The sequence below is a fragment of the Marmota marmota genome, unplaced genomic scaffold (genome assembly GCF_001458135.2).
Source record: "Marmota marmota marmota unplaced genomic scaffold, marMar, whole genome shotgun sequence".
Lineage (NCBI taxonomy): Eukaryota > Metazoa > Chordata > Mammalia > Rodentia > Sciuridae > Marmota > Marmota marmota.
The window spans coordinates 10,493,617-10,511,262 of NW_025999998.1; the positions used below are offsets into that span (position 1 = coordinate 10,493,617).

At 39.1% G+C, this 17,646-nt stretch overlaps 1 protein-coding gene across 7 annotated transcripts in view; it reads right to left on the bottom strand.

Moving 5' to 3' along the window:
* The window catches only part of Dock8 (dedicator of cytokinesis 8), a 219,561-nt gene that overhangs the window by 142,111 nt on the left and 59,804 nt on the right, over positions 1-17,646 (bottom strand). For 6 of the 7 annotated variants that reach the window (XM_048806862.1, XM_048806858.1, XM_015492898.2 and 3 more), the window contains 2 exons: positions 7,729-7,852; positions 3,424-3,636 (listed from right to left, as the gene is read on the bottom strand). In XM_048806862.1, coding sequence (XP_048662819.1) covers positions 3,424-3,636; positions 7,729-7,852 — 337 coding nt within the window. The remainder of the gene's footprint in view (positions 1-3,423; positions 3,637-7,728; positions 7,853-17,646) is intronic. The other variant, XM_048806863.1, reaches the window with a different exon arrangement.

The window sequence follows — 17,646 nt, forward strand, 5'->3', positions numbered from 1 at the left end:
GTTCAATCCTCAGTACCAAAAAAAAAAGGAGGAGGAGGAGGAGGAGGAGGAGGAAATAGGAAGCTTTAGTGAATACCTGTTGTTTTTAATTATTATGTTGGGAAATACATACAAATAAAGAGCGGATACAGGGGAGAAAGTATGAGAGAGATGATATTCTTACAGGCTCAGTGAACCCTGAGGCCAACTCCACAGTTGCTGACCTTTGATCTTGTTATGTGAGTCGATGAGTATTTGTCCCCCCACACTTTTTAACCCCCAAATTGGGTTTTAGTTGGGAACCAAAAGAGTGTCACTTGTAACCAAAAGACTCCTTCCTAAGCAAACTCTTTTTCTGTTATTTGGAGTGTGGTGGTGTCTTCCTTAAAAATCCACCCATAAGATGCTTTTCCTAGGGACTGTGAATCAGGGACAGAACTCACATGGCAAAGTTTGGTGGCTGAATTCTACTTTGGCTTCTCCTACTGACTTAGTCAAAATTTGGATCTAATACTTCACCTCTTCTAACTTTTATTTCCAGGAAATAAAATAATGATGATATAGAATAATGTCATCAATGTGTTATTTTAAAAAATCAACATTTATAATCCTTTCAGATTAGGCAGAGACTCACCTCAATTCCATAGGACTTTCTTTGTAGAAAGTACAAATTACAAGTACAAAGGCAATTTCTGTAAGAACAGCTTCAAAATTTTAAAAGAGCTGGTACAGAGGCCATCAAGCATTTTAGCCCTAAAAATTTACAAATTTACCACCACTAATTATAAAGCATCCTGTTTACTCAAGAAAAGGTGGTAGGAACTCGGCTAGATTATAACTTTCAGTCGCATCTGAGTTTCTGGACCATCTTAATGATCGTAAAACAAAGTTCCTTTAAAGGCAATTTATGTTTCATGTTTTGGTCAGTTCAGACTGGGCATACCCCCATTAGTCCACCAGGGGGACTTGGATTAGCTAATGTCCTACTGTCCTTGTTCTCATCCTTTTGTTTTCTTTCTCTCTTCTGGTGTCCACTTTAGCTCTCTTTATTACATGTTAGCATCTCCACGGAAATGGGAAGAAAAAGAAAGAAGTAGAGGTCAAATCAATCAGATTTTCTATTTCTTGACAAATCTGGCAAAGAATTTTAATGTAGACAGAAACTAAAAAGTTGGAAGATATGATTTTTAAAATGCCATCTTTAAATTTCAGTTATATGTGCTAATATAATAGGTACCGTATACAGGCCCACAAACAAGCAAACCTGTGATGTGGAGGCAGCATGTGAGGTCCCTGTTTTATAATTTAGTTGACTTGCTGAATCTTTTTTTTTTTTAATTTTTTTTTTTAGTTGTAGATGGTCATAATATATTTTATTTATACGTGGTGCTGAGGATCGAACTCAGTGCCTCACACATGCAAGGCAAGCACTCTACCACTGGGCTATAATCCCAGCCTGACTTGCTGAATCTTGAATAAATTGTTCAGCCTCTTTGATTCTCACTTTCTAATCTAAATGGAGATGATACTATTAAACATATTATTCCTATTAATGTACTTTTTGTTTTTTCACTTTTGCAATGCTGCGGATTGAACCTATGGTCCCATGCATGCTAGAAAAATATTCTATCACTAAGTTACATCCTCAACCCATACGTACTTGCTTTTTAAGTTGATAATAATTGTGTATATTCATGTGAAGTTTGATTTATATATATATACTCTAGGAAGATTAAACCAAGTTAATTGCATATCAATTCCCTTACCAATTAGTCTTTTCTTTTTTTGAGAAATGTTTAAATTATTCTTTTGGCAATTTAAAGATACACAATATATTAACATTAAATGTGGTCACTATAGTGTAATAGATCACTAAAACTTAGTCCTCTAGTCTAACTGAAAGTTTACTTCTACCCACTGCCCACTGATTAGTACCTTTGTACTCTCTGTTTCTATGAAATAGACATTTTTTGATTCCACATATAAGTGAGGTATTTAATTTCATTTTAATTCTTTGAGAAAGGGTCTCACTATGGTGTCCAGGTTAGCCTCGAGTGACCTTCTGCCTCAGCCTCCTGAGTGGTTGGGACTATAGGTATGTTAATTTATTTTTCTAATCTGCCTCATTCAGAAGAGCATTTGAGGCTGCTGATAAAACTCCAAATAAAATAATTAGATGAGAAAACCAAGTGGTTAGAAAATAAGAACAAGAAAATAAAGGTGAAGTAACTTCAGGACTCCAATAACTAAGCTGTCATGGTTGGTAGAGGTGAACAGGAACTCTCAGTGAGGAACTCTTAATGACGAACTTGGAAGATGTGCACCCCACTGATCATGCACACTGTCTCAGGCTGCACAAATCTTTGCCTGAGGGCTTGAGGCCTATTCCCCCCTCCCTAGCTCCTTGAGGAGAGGTGCTGGATGGTCAATATCCTCAATAATATTTCCACATTACAGTGTTATACCTAATGACTGCTGTTTCCTGAACTGTCCTTTTTGCTGACCAATGGTAAGGACATCAAAAGATGAGTCAGCAAACAATTCCCAGGGGGTGGGGGCATCACAGGGGGTGAGAATTAGGCTTCCTGATATTCTTGCTTGACCTGAAGACCAAATTTCAAATATTTAGAGCCATAGATATATGGCATATCTTTTTTTTTTTAATGCAAAAATCTCTTCAAATCTTACTTCTTGCAACTGAACTTTTAATAAAATTTGAATAGCAAAGATACAGCAGGAATCTATTCTGGAAAGACCCAACAGTGTAGACAAGCTGATATGCAGAAGGGAAGGCCAAAAGCCCTCTGTAATACAAAGAGCCCAAGCAGACACAAGGCTTGAATAATGGCCACTTTCATCCCTTCCAAAGTATCCCAGCAAGTGACTGCAGGCAAGGTCTAAATTATCCAGTTGTCACAGGTCAGCTTCAATAAAGAAAGAGGTGGACAAACAAGATCCAAAAATTCCATATACTGGGCACATGGCTGTGATTATCTTAGCCCGAAATAATTTCAAAGCAGGTCTCTCTAGTTGTACACCAGGACCAATAAAAGAATGTTAAGGAAACACTAAAGAACATCAATATTAGGTAATATACACCCTTAAAAAACTGGATGGCTTGACTCTGAGTAGGGTTGCTCCATATAGACCTTTGAAATGTTTTGAGGACTAAATACGTTAATCGCAGTAAACATGTTTTGTAAAGTGCTATGAAAATGCTAGTTATTATTATCAGAATCCCATCTGTATTATGATCAATAATTGGCTCTGCTGTGATGCAGACTTGCCTAAGTGAAAACAAAACAAAACAAAACAAAAAACATCCCCAGGAATCATACCATCTCAACATCAGGTGCTGCTCTACAGTGATAATGAATGATAGAATTTTCCTAAGGACCCTGGGTCCTCAGTGAAATTGTACAGTTTGGAGACTGTCGCACTTACCTCGTCCACTGATGGGTACAGGGCAAAGAGCTCAGCCTGCCGATTGGTCCTGCGGGCCTCCTCGTTCTGCTTCTCAAAGTCCTCGGAACTCACATATTGTAGCAGGTTTTCTAGCCGCTGGTCAGGCTGCAGGCTGCGGAGGTCAAAGTCACAAGCAGTGAGGGGGCCTTTCCCAGACACATCACACAGCACGTTCACACGGCGGGGGCCTGTCTGCAAGAGAAGATGGTGGGCCTTAGTGAGAGAGAGTGGGCACCAATAGAACTAGACTCTGAATGTCTCAAGACGGCTTGAACTCGAGTCTCCAGAATCTCAGCCTCATGGAGTTTCTGGAACAAACCAAGAACTTGACATGAATGATGTCTTTGCTTCTAGACTGGACCCTCCTAAAATGCAAATTCATTCTTCCTATATGGAAACAGGTGGTGTCTCACCGGAGGTAAATAAACCAGGCATAAGCAAGGGGTTGAAAGATATGCTGGACTGCTATAAATTTTTGGCTTGTTCATAGAATTAGCAAAGAATAAATCATATGTGGCCAGGTGTTGTGGTGCGCCTATAATCCCAGTTACTTGGGAGGCTGAAGCAGGAGGATTATTTGAGACCAACCTGGGCAAAACACATAGCAAGATCTCCTCTAAAAAAAGAAAAAAAAGATGATTGAAATCAACAACATTTTATAAAACTACAGATGGATCAATGATAAAATCTCTAAATTTTATGGTAAAATGTTATTTTCAGTTCTACAAAATGAACATAGTGTGCTATAATTTCTCTATATTGAACATTTTTTGTAACATCCATCTACCTCATAAAATAATAAGTGCTACTCTACTAGATCATACATTTTATGTATGCTAATATGTTAGCAATAATCAAAATGCACACTTATTACTTTTATTATTATGTCTTAGAATTTACATGAGTTTGTAGAAAATGAATTTGATTTCACAAGTTTCTTCAAAAGGATCTCAACCTTTATATATGCCCAAAGTTTTTAAAATGCTCATACCCTTTAATTCAGAAATTTCACTTCTAAGAATTTATCCTAAGGATATAACTAGACAAATGTGCAGGATGTGAGGACACGAGAATCTCTGATCCACTGTTCGTAAAAGCAAAATAATGGAAACAAACTAAATGTTCCCCAAAAGAAGAAGCATTAAGACATTTCTGAGTTTCATAATACGGAATGTTATTATGCAGCCATTTAAAAAAACACAAAAACCATGTAGTCATTAGAAGTTAAAGATAATCATGGTCCAGCCATGGGTCACATAACAGCATTCTGGTCAACAAAGCATCACATATGTGACAGCAGTCTTTGGCCTAGTGAGGTTATAGCTGTTTTGGTCTATGTAAGTACCCTCCAGTGTTTGCACCAGGATGCATTTCTCAGAACAGATCCCCTGGTTATGTGACTCATGCTCTCATATTATTAGAGTAAAAAATGGAAGTCACACAATATTATGTGTAACATGATCTAACTTTGTGAAATACATGAGGAGTCACGTATATGTATTTAACTTAAATAAATTGTGGCCTCCCCATTCCATTCAAGTGTGTGGCCTCACCGTTCCATTTGATACAAAGGTTCAGCAGAATGAGACTGAGACAGAAAATGTTGCTCATTGTCTCACAGTCTGAGCATCTCTCCATAAAGAGTGCTATTCTAATTCTTCAAAACACGCAGCTCTTGGGCTGGGATTGTGGCTCAGCAGTAGAACGCTGACCTAGGTGGGTGGGACCCAGATTTGATCTCAGCACCACATAAAAATAAAGGCATTGTGTTGTATCCTTCTACACCTAAAAAAAAATGTTAAAAACCAAAAACAAACAAACAAACAAAAACCTACTTGGCTTTTAAACCCAGCCAGCTGACTCACTTGAGTGCTCTGACGGTATGCCATAAGAAAGAACATGCTTTATGTGTGCAGGTTCCACTGTCTCTCAGCTCCAGATTCACCCTTTTGTACTCGGCCCTATAATGCTGGACCTGGGATCTCAGCACAGGAAACTCTTCTTTGTCTGCTGCTCCCTTCAGATTATGTCAGGGCACAAGAGGGGGACTGGATGGCTGGAGGAGGGAGAAGGGAGTGAGTCCTGTCTTTCCCCTTTGCTTGCAGTTCCTCTCATGTTGTGATAGAGACAGTTGGTTCTGCCTTCCAGCTGGTTTTGGCCCTTCCAGAACCATCCTCAACTCAAATCCTTGGAGGTACCAGCACCAGCTGGACCACACCTCCTGGATGGATCACTGAGTCCAGACTCCATGAGGTCCTTCCTCCAAGATCCTGAGATAATACCTCCAGCTGGCCAGTGCTGCTTCTCGGAGATCTGAGTCCTTACTCTGAGGCCCATTTTCTGAGCTTCTAAGATTTTCTTTTTAATTTTTTAAAAAATTATTTGTTCTTTTTGATATACATGATAGAAGATGCATTTGGCCTATTATATATACATGGAGTATAACTTATTCTAATTAGGATCCTATTCTTGGGGTTATACATGATGGCATATTCAAATACAAGGCTAGGAAAGTTACATCCAGTTAATTCCACTGTCCTTTCTAATCCATCTCCTCTCCCTTCCCTTCATTCCCTTTTGTCTATTCCAATGGACTTTTCTTCTTCTCCTCCTCAACCTCCCTTGTTGTGGTTAGAATCCACAGATGAGCTTCTAGGTTTTGATAACTACAAGCTCTTCCTTAGATCTAAGTTCTTCAGACTATAGTCCTGGGACTGGCAGCATCAATTGGGAAATGCTCATTAGATAAAGCAAATCCTCAGGCCCCAGCCAGGCCTGAGCCAGGCCCTAGCCTAGTACTTTGCTTGAACAAGCCCTCCAGGGGATTCTGATGAAGATCAGGGTAGAGAACCACTGCCCTAGACCCCAGCTCAGGATGGTGTACTGTTGCCTGCAGTATAACCTCAACATTACCCTTTGAGTTCTCTCTGTCCTCCAAGACCCAGTACACACTTCCAAATGTTAAGTTTATTTTGTTGAAAAATGGAATGTAGCCTCTAACTAATACAAGGCACAATGTAGTTGTTTATCACATAGTCAAAATAACCAATGAAACTCCCCTAAGTCTCCCATAGAATATAGCATTCAGGTATTCATTCCATTCTTCTGTAAGCCTGCGTATTCAGCACTGGACTGATGGCTGGTTTCTCTGTGGAGCTCATATTAAGTAACTGGCTTGGCTTTAGGGACCATGCTGTTTGAAAAAATAGGTATTATTTTAAGGACTCTGGTCCTAAGCCTTGAAACATGCCTGTGTTATGAAGGATATTTGGAAGCTGAAAATTATACAAGTTACAAAGAAGTCCTGTGCAAATTTGTACAAATTACTTCTCCTCTGTTTATTTTTCTCACCAAAAAATAAGTGGGTTGACTACAGCACCTATTTTTAGAAGATGAATTATGGTATAATATGAATAACATAAAATTTATCACCCTAACCATTTTTCAGTACTGTTCAGTACATTCATATTGTAGCACAACCATTATCACCATACATCTCCATAACTCTTTTCATCTTGCAAAAATGAAACTCTGTACCCAATAAACAATAAGTCCCCATTCCTTCCTGTGCCCCTGACAACCACATTCTGAATATCCATTCATCCACTGATGGACACTTGGATTGTTTCCACCTTTTGGCTATTGTGAATAATGATGCTGTAAACATGGGTGTACAGAGCACTGATTTTTAAACTGTAATCACTTTATAATAACATGATAATGACATCAATAATAAGAGTAACAAGCATTTGCTGGGCAATGAGCATATTTGGCATTGTTTTAAAACTTTTCACATATTAACTCAATGCTCAAAAGACCTCATGAGTTAGTTAGTAGTAGTATCTTTCCAGGGGAGGAAATTGAAGCCCAGAGAGTTAAATTATCCTGCTGGAGTCTACACCTTAAAAAAATCATAGAATCAGTAAGAGAATCTGGCATGTCTGGCCTCAGTGTGAAGCTTTTCATCACACTGCCATCCTCCTTAGAAGCACCACCCAGTTTCTGCAGGAATTGCTATAGGGACGGGCTCAAGAGGTTCCCCTTCCTCAGTTAGAGTACCTCCACTGTTTTCTGTTTTAATCATGGACTTTCTGGGTTTTCATGTGCATCCCCATTTCTATAGCTATGAACAAGCTTGAAAACAATATATCACTGACTCAGATGGGGAGTTCCTCCTACTCACATATTCTGTGAGTCTTACTTTTATTCTGGTTTAAAAAGTTGTGCATGCCTTGGGCAGAACAGCCCCGTAACTGGGTAACCATGTTTGTTGATAGGAAATACCTGAGTGGCGGGTTCACTGTTCTCCAAGGTTTCTGACTCAAAGGTCTGTTTCTGAAGCGTCTTGTGAAAATCTTTGCGAGATCCCGTCTTTTTAAAGCTGCAAATCTCCGAACTTCCTTGGTTTCTTTTATGGTTGATATTATTGAATTTGGAGAGAGAGAGAGAGAGGGAGAAAGAGGCAAAGCTATTAGATCAAAAATAAAAGTAATGGCCTAAGTGTAGACATGGTGCTGAAAAAGTTTTCAAAGAGAGAACCAATTGTAATTCCTGGCATCTAATTATGCACAGGCCCAAGACAAGGCTCCGTTGTAATGAGACACAAACTTGCCTCCTGGCTGGCTCATTATTAAAGGCGGAATGGCCTGGGAAAATGCCACTGCAGAGGTGCGGTCATTTCAGCTGTGGGGCACTTGGCTCCAAGCTGACACTAAACTATGACCCTAGTGTAAGAAGCTAGAAGAAATCTAGCAATGTGCAGAAGCTGCAGAGATCGTTTGAAGATAAAAATAGAGGAAACCATTTCATCTCCACATCAATGTTCTTAATGAATGAAAGAGGCAAGACTTGGTCAAGAAAAAAATAGGCATAAGTGATTGATCTGTTGAAATTCATGGTGGACATTCTCAAACGCCACTCTGAACTCCACCAAGATAGCATTTAAGAAATGTGTAGTGTTTACAAAAAGGAGAGGGTTTAAAATAGAATTGTAGCACTGTCAGTAGAGAAATGAAACCATCCTGAAAAAGGCTACCCATGAATGTCGTCAATCATAATCACAGAAACCAATGGGTGTATTCCCCATTTTTATGACTCACAGGCTTCTTGGAAAACATGCTACAAAGTGCATGCACGCACACCCATTTTGTTTGATTTTTACACTATTAGAAAAACCACTGAGCAGGTTGTTAAAGGGACGAGCAGCGAGGTTAGAATTTATCAGGCAAATCGAATGGCAGACAGATAAAGCAGGAAATGTAGGAGAGCTGCTAGCAATGATCCAAATACAGTTTATAACTCCCTGGGAGGGAGGGGTGTCGGAGGAAGGAGCAAGGCACTCAGCAGGTAGTTATAAATTTTAGCTCACTGCATTAATTACAGAACTCGATGTCCCAGTGTCATCTGTAGGGAGAACAGGACTCTCTCCCTGGATTTCATTGTGCTTTGAAGACAAATAGTTTGTTTTGAGCAAAAGGAGATAGAAATAGTCTAGAACAGGGACAAGATAGCTGGTGACTAATTTAAGTCGGGGTTACTTCAATGGCCATCTTCAATGTTTCCTGAGCACTTCACCTGACAACCTGTATGGACAAGCGTGGGTGAAAAACAGGTCAAATTAGGGAACTGAGAACAAACAAACAAAAAAGCCAAGTAAGCAAATATGGTATACTCTAAATAAAGAAAGAAGACCAAACATTTAATGAGAGGGGACATGGGAAGAATGGAGGGAAGAATGGGCAAAGGGGAAGGAGACGAGGGGAGGGGGATTGAGGGCAAGAAAGATGGTAGAATGAGATGGACATCATTATCTTAGGTACACATATGACCGCATGTAAGGTGTGACTCTACACCCTGTGTGTACAACCAGAGAAATGAAAAGTTGTGCTCCATTTGTGTATATGAATCAAAATGCATTCTGCTGTCATAGCTAACTAATTAGAACAAATAAAAAACCCCAAACATTTAGAAAAAAGATGTATCCAGAGTAATTCCTGATTTGGGATTCCTAAACCCCAGAAAAACAACAATTAAAATATAAATCATGTTCTTCAGAAACATCACTGAACAAAAAGTATTTTGGAGATCCTTTCAAACAATTCTCCAGAAGTAATAACTATTTGAAATATTTATGAAAACTACTTTGGTTCCAGTTGCTCTAAGTGTGCACAATAGCACTGGTAAAAAGCAGTAGAGATACATATGAGCAAATTTTATTTTATAAGATTTATTTTCTCCTAACAAAATTCTTTTGAGCAAAAGCTTCTAGTGGAATTTCACAAATCTGCTAGCTTCTTAAAAATTATTCTCACCCATGTGAATTTAGGTGGCAACATGTATGTGTATGTGCTGTCGGGGGTGTCGGGTATGTGCACGACTGCCTGGGTTTCCCTAAGGGTTCAAAGGAAAAAAAAGTGTGTGTGAGCTGGGGTAGGAGAGGGGGAGGATAATTCAACTCAAAGTAGTGGTAAATCTAAGTAAATAAGAAGTTGTGTCCCATGACTATACTACCTCAAATGATAGCTGATTATTTTTCTTGAACAATTCAATTTAAGGAGAAAAATGACCAAATAAATTAATGTTAATTCATTCTAAGATCAAAGCAAATGGTGAATTAAAATGCACATTTTCCACTTTGGTATTTGTCCTTTGCCTTTTTTAGGACCGGTCCACTCCAAAGGGTACTGAAGTCAGAGGTTCAGTATGACAGGCCCCTTAGAAAAAAACCCTGGGCCACACAGAGGGAACTCAGGGAGCAGCTGAGCTAAAGTCCCTTTGTGTGGTAACTGTAGCAACCAGAACAACACCTGCCTTAGCTTTAAAAAAATGTTTTTAACCTGTTGTTTATTTACAAATGAATCAATCTGTCTCTCTCTCTCTCTCTCTCTCTCTCTCTCTCTCTCTCACACACACACACACACACACACACACACACACACACACACATATTACAGAAGTGTTCCTGCCTCCATTGCCCTTGGGTCACATCTCTCTGCCTATTTCTTCAAAGGGTGAGAAATGGACATGAGATGAGTTCTAGAATGTCTTCCCCAATTTTATGATTTTATGATAAAAAATTCATATCTCTATCTGAAAAAATTAACATTCAATTTTTCTTTTTCAAAGATACTTAATTTAGGGGAACACGAAGTGTATTCAACTTTTGTTCTTTAGCTACTTCATGTAAATAGATGCTTGCTTTCTTTTCTGTCTTCCATTGTATTACAGCATTACCTGGAGTTCTTACAGGGACCCCAAAGCCATTGACAAATGGCATTAAAAATTAACTACAGGAAAGTGTTAAAAGTTCATTTCAAAATATACTAGCTTTAACCTGATGTTTATGCAAGTCTGTAGGATTTTTGCTATGGAAAGTGTTAAGACTAGTGTCTCCCATGACAATATATTTGAAATCAATCAGAAAAAAATTTTCTCCTTTTTCTCATACTAGGATTTATCATCTCCTTCCTCATTTTTAAAATCTCAGAAAGTCACAAAACTCCCTAATGACAGCAAGGGTAACCCTGGCTAGGGAGGAGAGCACGAGGGTTGGCAGAATGTAGGATGACTCATTCCAGAAGTGCCAGCACAGAAGGAACCATCACTGGGCAGGTATTGAGACCGCTGGCTCAGTGCCCCTGGCTACAAGCACCCCAGCCATTACCCCACCCTGGCAACTAAGTCAATAAAGAGGGTTTCTGTTGAGCCTCTCTGCAGACAGGAGAAGGATGGGGAAGTAGACCAAATGGTAGGAAAAACTATTCATGTGAAGTGAACACAAACTATTTTCCCCAAAAATAACTGCACGCCCTTTCTTTAAACACTAGTCTTACACATCTGGTGACAGTTGAAAGACCAAACATATTTGGTAGCATTTTATTTAGAGGCAGGGTGGTGCAGCATACAGGATCCAGGTTCTATAGTCAAAAGGACCTGGGTTCAGATGCTGGCTAAGAGACAGGCCTCAGGCAGTGACCTCATGTCTCTGAGTTGCAGTTTCCTCCAGCGAGGAAAGAAGAAAACTTTTGCACACTTTGAGGGTCTGTTGTGAAGTTTAGAAAATAATGCAGGCTCCTCCTTTTCCTTCAATTTCCTTTCTTCTACTTCCCATATAATTTGGTGCAAAAAAAAACACAAAACCATAAAATCATCAATGTGTGTTTTCTAGGCCTGTATTTTGGGCCAAACTCACATTTGCTAGGATTCAGCTGTCTCAGCTGCCAGTCCCTCTCTCAGATGCAGCTGCAAAATGGTTCCTTCCTCTGTCCTCCACTTGTAGCCAAAGCAGGGAGAGATGGGGCTTCTTTCCCATGCAAGGATATTGTGTAGTGCATCTTTCAGTTTAGTCTGGCAGTATCTTTGATTTCTAAACTGTACGTACCCAGACACACTTCAGGCCATCTAAAAATGTGGGTTCCTTTAATTCCCCGATCCCTCCATTTTGCTTGTAGAGGGACTGCTCTAGCTGGTGCCTCTGGCCATGACTGTGGTGCTGGGGATTTTTTCTTTATTTTATTCTATTCAATCTCCTGAGTCTCTGATCTTCTTTAAATATCCAGTATTAAATTCCAGTAAAGCACCTCCCCCCCCCCTTTTTTTTTTTGCTCACACGCCTTGCTGAGAAGCTGCCTATCTGCTTTCTTGGTTTCCTGCCCCATAAAGTCATCAGGACAATGCAGCTGTCTGTAGTCTGTGTTTGAGGGAAGGGAGCAGCTGAGCAAGTTTAGAAAGGGCAGTTAAAGCTCAAAGAAGGGTGCAGAGGGCATCCATTTAGAAAAAACTGCCTGGTATGGAGAATCAATCCAACTGGTATGAGGAGGACAACCATGTGGAAGGGAAGCCTGAAACTAGGTGTCAGAGCCCAGGTATGGTGACGAGGGTATCATGTGGAGGGTTGTCCTGGCACTAGCAAGCTGAAGAGAGTATCCATGCAGGAGGGGGAAGCCAGTGTAGGGTGTCAGAGACAGAGTGGGAGGATGAGAGCAGCTCTGTGGGAATGGGCAGAGGGCATGGGTGATGGCTAAATACAGGAGGATTAATCAACAAGTAAACATACTAAGGACAAAGGGAGACAGATTTTGTATGGAAAAGTGGCTATAAAATATGGAAAGAAGAAAAATAGAATGAATAGAATAAAAAAAGAAAACTAGATGTTGGGTTGGAATTGCAAGTATTGACATGAACTCTTAGCTTTCTGCACACACAACTACACCTCACCCCACACCCACACATTCCTTAAATCTGTTCACTGAGAGAACATAGGAGAAGCAACACCTTAATAACAATGAGCACACCAACACTTACATCTTGGCTCCTAAGTACCATTTCCCAATTACATAAATCAGAGTATCTCATAAATGACAGCTATCATTATTACCATCAAGGACAACACCATTAAATACAGCTGCAATGAATGTATTATAAGGCTATATATGCCTATTTCATGGATGTGTTGAATTTAAAGTCTCCTAACACCCATATTTTTGCGGAACCATGTTATTTTTATATGGGAAATGTACTTAGTTACTAAGAACAAGGGTAGAGTTCTGAAAAGAGCCCATTTTCAGATTTTAGCTGTACTATTCCCCTCTCCCCCCAAAATCAACACCTGAATGAGTCTGTAATCCTGCTTAAACTTGTTCAATTCCATCCCTTTCAGGCAGTCTTTGTTAAGCTCCTTTCTCAGATCTGCCACCACAATGATGGTTTAGAATATGATATGGGTATTTGCTTGCTCAAGCTTCATCAATATTTCCATTCAACCAATGTTTAATAAATATCTCCTGAGAATAAGGCACTGATGAGGAGGCAGAGAGCTATAAAGGAGTTCCTGTCCTTGACAAAGTTGTAGTCTAATAAGAAAGACCCCACATTTAGGGAGATAAAAACTTAGGTAATAAGAATTTAGTGTAGCAAAAGGCAAAACTTGCAAGAAAAATACAAATGACATGTACTGAAAAGTCACAGAGGGGAGTGATTACTTCTGGCCAGGCCAGCAGAAGCTTCAGGAAAACCTTAATCTTTGAACAGGGCTTCAGTGGGTTTGTGGGAACTAGAGTCTCCACTCAACAGGTGGAGAGCGGCTCAGTGATACCCACAGCTGCCCCTGCTCTGTGTTAACACATAGGCTGATGAGGCTGGCTGGCTTTAAGAAAGCAGACAGCTAAGCACCTTGCCAGCCAGCATGTCATAATAAGCAATTATTGATCAGGGAGACATTTTTATGGTGTTTTGGGAGTAACTGAATTATATGCACTGATGTATTTGAATTTTAATTGTTTACCAGTTCACTGGGAGTAAAATATGGAGTAATAAAACAGATGATACCCCATTCCTTGATATCCCCATTCTCCTTGAGCCTGACCTTCCTACAGAATCGCCTTAATCACCCAGGATGAAAAACGAAAGTCTAAAGGGCTTTTATGATGCTGCCTGTAACTCTCAGGAAATGTCTCACTGTCTCTGGGAATAATACACCAAGAACAAATAGCATTTACACATGCTTACTTACTTTAGAGTTTGTCTCTTTACCAAGACATCAACAACATTTTGAAGTTAATCACCCCTTGATACATTTAGAGAGGACAGGGGAAAATCATATTCAAAATACTTAATATCACTCAAAGGATGCTATCAAACTTCAATCCACACAAACCATCAAAATATATGGAAATCAGATGAGATCAACACACAAACATGGCACTAAATGACTCATTAAACGAGTGGCCATTTTCAAAAACCATGGAGAGAAAAGTACTATCCTGTTTAGAGCAAAGACACCAAACTTGGAGCTGAAGACATGAAAGACAGGATAGTGTCTGATCATGGAATTTTCCAGTCTAGTGTGAAGTAGCATTTCTAGTATGAAAAAACAACTTTACCAAAAAGAGATCACGTATTTACACTGATGTATAGTTTAATATTTTTCCATTAAGTTAAAAAGAAGATGTAAAGCTTTCTTCTATCCTTTATGGGCAGCATTATTTGTCTGATTTAAATATCTCAATTATGAGTGGCAAATGCCCTACAGGACGATGAGGGTGGGAGGGAGCACTGAGGTCATTACTCTACTCCTCTGCCCCCAAAGTGGGATTCAAAGCCATTATCATGGAAAGCAAGGATGTAAAAGCCTATCTCTGGATATTATTGAGAAGTGTAATATCAGCAAGGAGGTAATTGAGGAATAAAAGAGCTAACTAAATCAGTGCTTGACTGCCTGGTTCCGAATGACAAAGACATGTCTGTGGAAAGTAAAGTTGCTTCATTAAGTACAAATCTCCAGCGGAAGACAGGTCACCCCACCACAAATGTGCATGAAAATATATGGGCTAGCTTTTCACTTTTTCCTTTGATATGCTAGTATAAGGGCTTTTCCTGATATTTAATAAATATCATAACTAGAAGCTACTATTTATTAAATTATTACTTTATGTTCATAAGAACTTCAGAATACCTCATTTCACTTGGAAGAAATATTTTAGAGAAATTGTGTCTACATAAATTCTAAAGTACAAATCTCATATTTTCCAAATCTTGTCTTTATTCCATGAGTGTATAAATTATGGTATCTATAATGTGGAATCTACCCTGGATCATCAAATTAAAAGAAATAGTCCACAACATTGGGCTGTCCTCTTGTTTTTGACATAAAACATCTTTCTCATTGGTCTGATTTTAATTTATTTGTCATTTGGGCAAGAATAATTAAGCCAAATTCCATAATACCACTTAATAACAGCACAAATAGCTAATAGCTGTTGAATTATTATTTTATGCTAAGAAATCTTCTAAGTACATTTTTTTTTCTTTTGGAGTGCTGGGGATCAAACCCAGGGCCTTGTGCATGCGAGGCAAGCACTCTATCAACTGAGCTATATCCCCAGCCTCCCTTCTAAGTACTTTTAAATATTAACTCATTTATTGCAAACAACAAAACTTACAACTTTCTTCTTATATTTTTTTTAGCAGTCCTGGGGATTGAAACCAGGCTGAACACATGTCAGGCAGGAGCTCTACCACCACACCATACCCTAGACCCTATAGTCAGTTATTATTCTAATTCCTGTCATCCTGATGAGGAAATTGAAGTACAATGAAATTAATTCTCCTCGGGTTACACAGCTAGTAAGTGGTGGACCAGGATTTGAATTAATTTACTCCCACTCCAGAGAAGCCATTATTCTCTAAAATAGTATCATAAACCATAACAAATAATAGACCTTACATTTAAAGACTAATTACTTAAGGCCAGGCACTGTCTTAGATTTCTGTCCATTGTTTTGAGGTACAATTATAATTCATTCTTTTGAAAGTACAGTTCTGTGAGTTTTGACAGATGCCTCCAGTTATGTAACCACCACTGCCATCAGGACATTGAACAGTTCCAGAATCGCTCAAAATTCTCTCACACCTTCTTATACTCACTCCCTTTCCCCAATCCCAGATCCTGGCAACCACTGAACTGTTTTCTGTCCTATGATTTTGCCTTTTCCAGAATGCATTTTAGAATCATAAGAAACACCCATCCAGGGGATGCCCCTAGTCACCTACTTCCTCCAACTAGGTCCCACCTTCTAGGTTCTATAACCTCCCAATAGACCATTTGAATTATTAATTCATCTAGCTGATCAATCCACTGATGAGGTCAGAACCCTCAAGATCCAATTATTTCCTAAAATCCCCACTTCTAAACTTGCTGCATTGAGGACCAAGTCTTCTACATATAAGTCTTGGGGAGGCACTTCATATCCAAACTATAACAGAGTGAAGCTTCAGGTTGTCTGTGAGGGTATATTTAATTGAGAGTTTAGAATAATAGGGAAAAAAACTCAGTGACATGAAACAGTATTCAGAAAATAGGTAGTAATAGCTTTCAGTTTAAAATTATAACTAGAATAATACTGGAGTAATTTAAATTTTCTTTTAATCAATGACATCCAGCATTGGCAAGGATATAGAGGGAAAGGGTAGTTTCACACATCAAGTTGGTAATGAAGTGAATTAGCACAACTTTTCTGGAGAAGAATCTGGCAGTACTTATTTGAATATATTAGGTGAACTGCTTCCATTTATGCTTTCAGATAATTTCACACACAGGTATAGGTGTAAATGCTCATATATGCTTTTTGTAGTATGATTTATCATGGAGAAAGGGGAGATAACTGCAATGCCCATTAGTAGAGAAATTATATAACTTATAATAGATTCCTTCATCCTTGGAGGAAATCAAGGCAGAATTTCAAAAGAAGGAGATAAATCTCTGACATAAAGTTATGTCAAAAATATTATTGGAGAGACCCTCAGGGTTATACAAAATTACATACAAGAGGAAGTGAGGGGAAAGGGGAAAATAATACAAGGGGGGGAAATGAATGACAGTAGAGGGGGTAGAGAGAGAAGAGGGGAGGGGAGGGGAGGGGAGGGGAGGGGAGGGAGGGGGATAGTAGAGGATAGGAAAGGCAGTGGAGCACAACAGACACTAGGATGGCAATTTGTAAATCAATGGATGTGTAACTGATGTGATTCTGCAATCTGTGTATGGGGTGAAGGTGGGAGTTCATAACCCACTTGAATCAAAAGTGATGGAATATGAATATGTCAAGAAATTTGATAATGTTTTGAACAACCCAACAATCAAAAAAAAAAAAAAAAAAAAGAGAGAATAAAAAAAAAATAATAATAATCTACAAAAAGACCTATACGCATATTTATATAAAAATATAGAAAGCCGTATATCCTTCAATGAAAAGAGGATCTGGAAGGCTCACTGTGACCTTCAGGCAGTGAGGAGTGAGTGGAAGGGGAAGGGCAGGCAGCAGGCCAGGAGGGAGACAGGAGACCTCCACATTACCCATTTTCTTTCAAAATGAGCATGCGTTATTTGTCCCATAAAATAAAAGTTCAAAGGAGAGCTAATTAATGAATTACTAATTAACAACTAACTGGACAGCAGCCTCTATTGTATTCTTTCTGACTTCCCAGTGAACTACCCATGAAGACACAGAAGAAATGGGAACTCATCCAAACTAGTGAGAACTTCATGCCTAAATCTGGAAAGAACCTCTATAGATCAGATGGAGCTGGAAAGAGAAGGCTGTGCCACACTGTCTCTCCCCAAAGGAAAGTTCCCTGAAGGTGCTGCATTCCTTCCTTCCTACTGGCCCCTCAACAGTCAGTGTCTACACTAGCTACAAAGCTGGATTT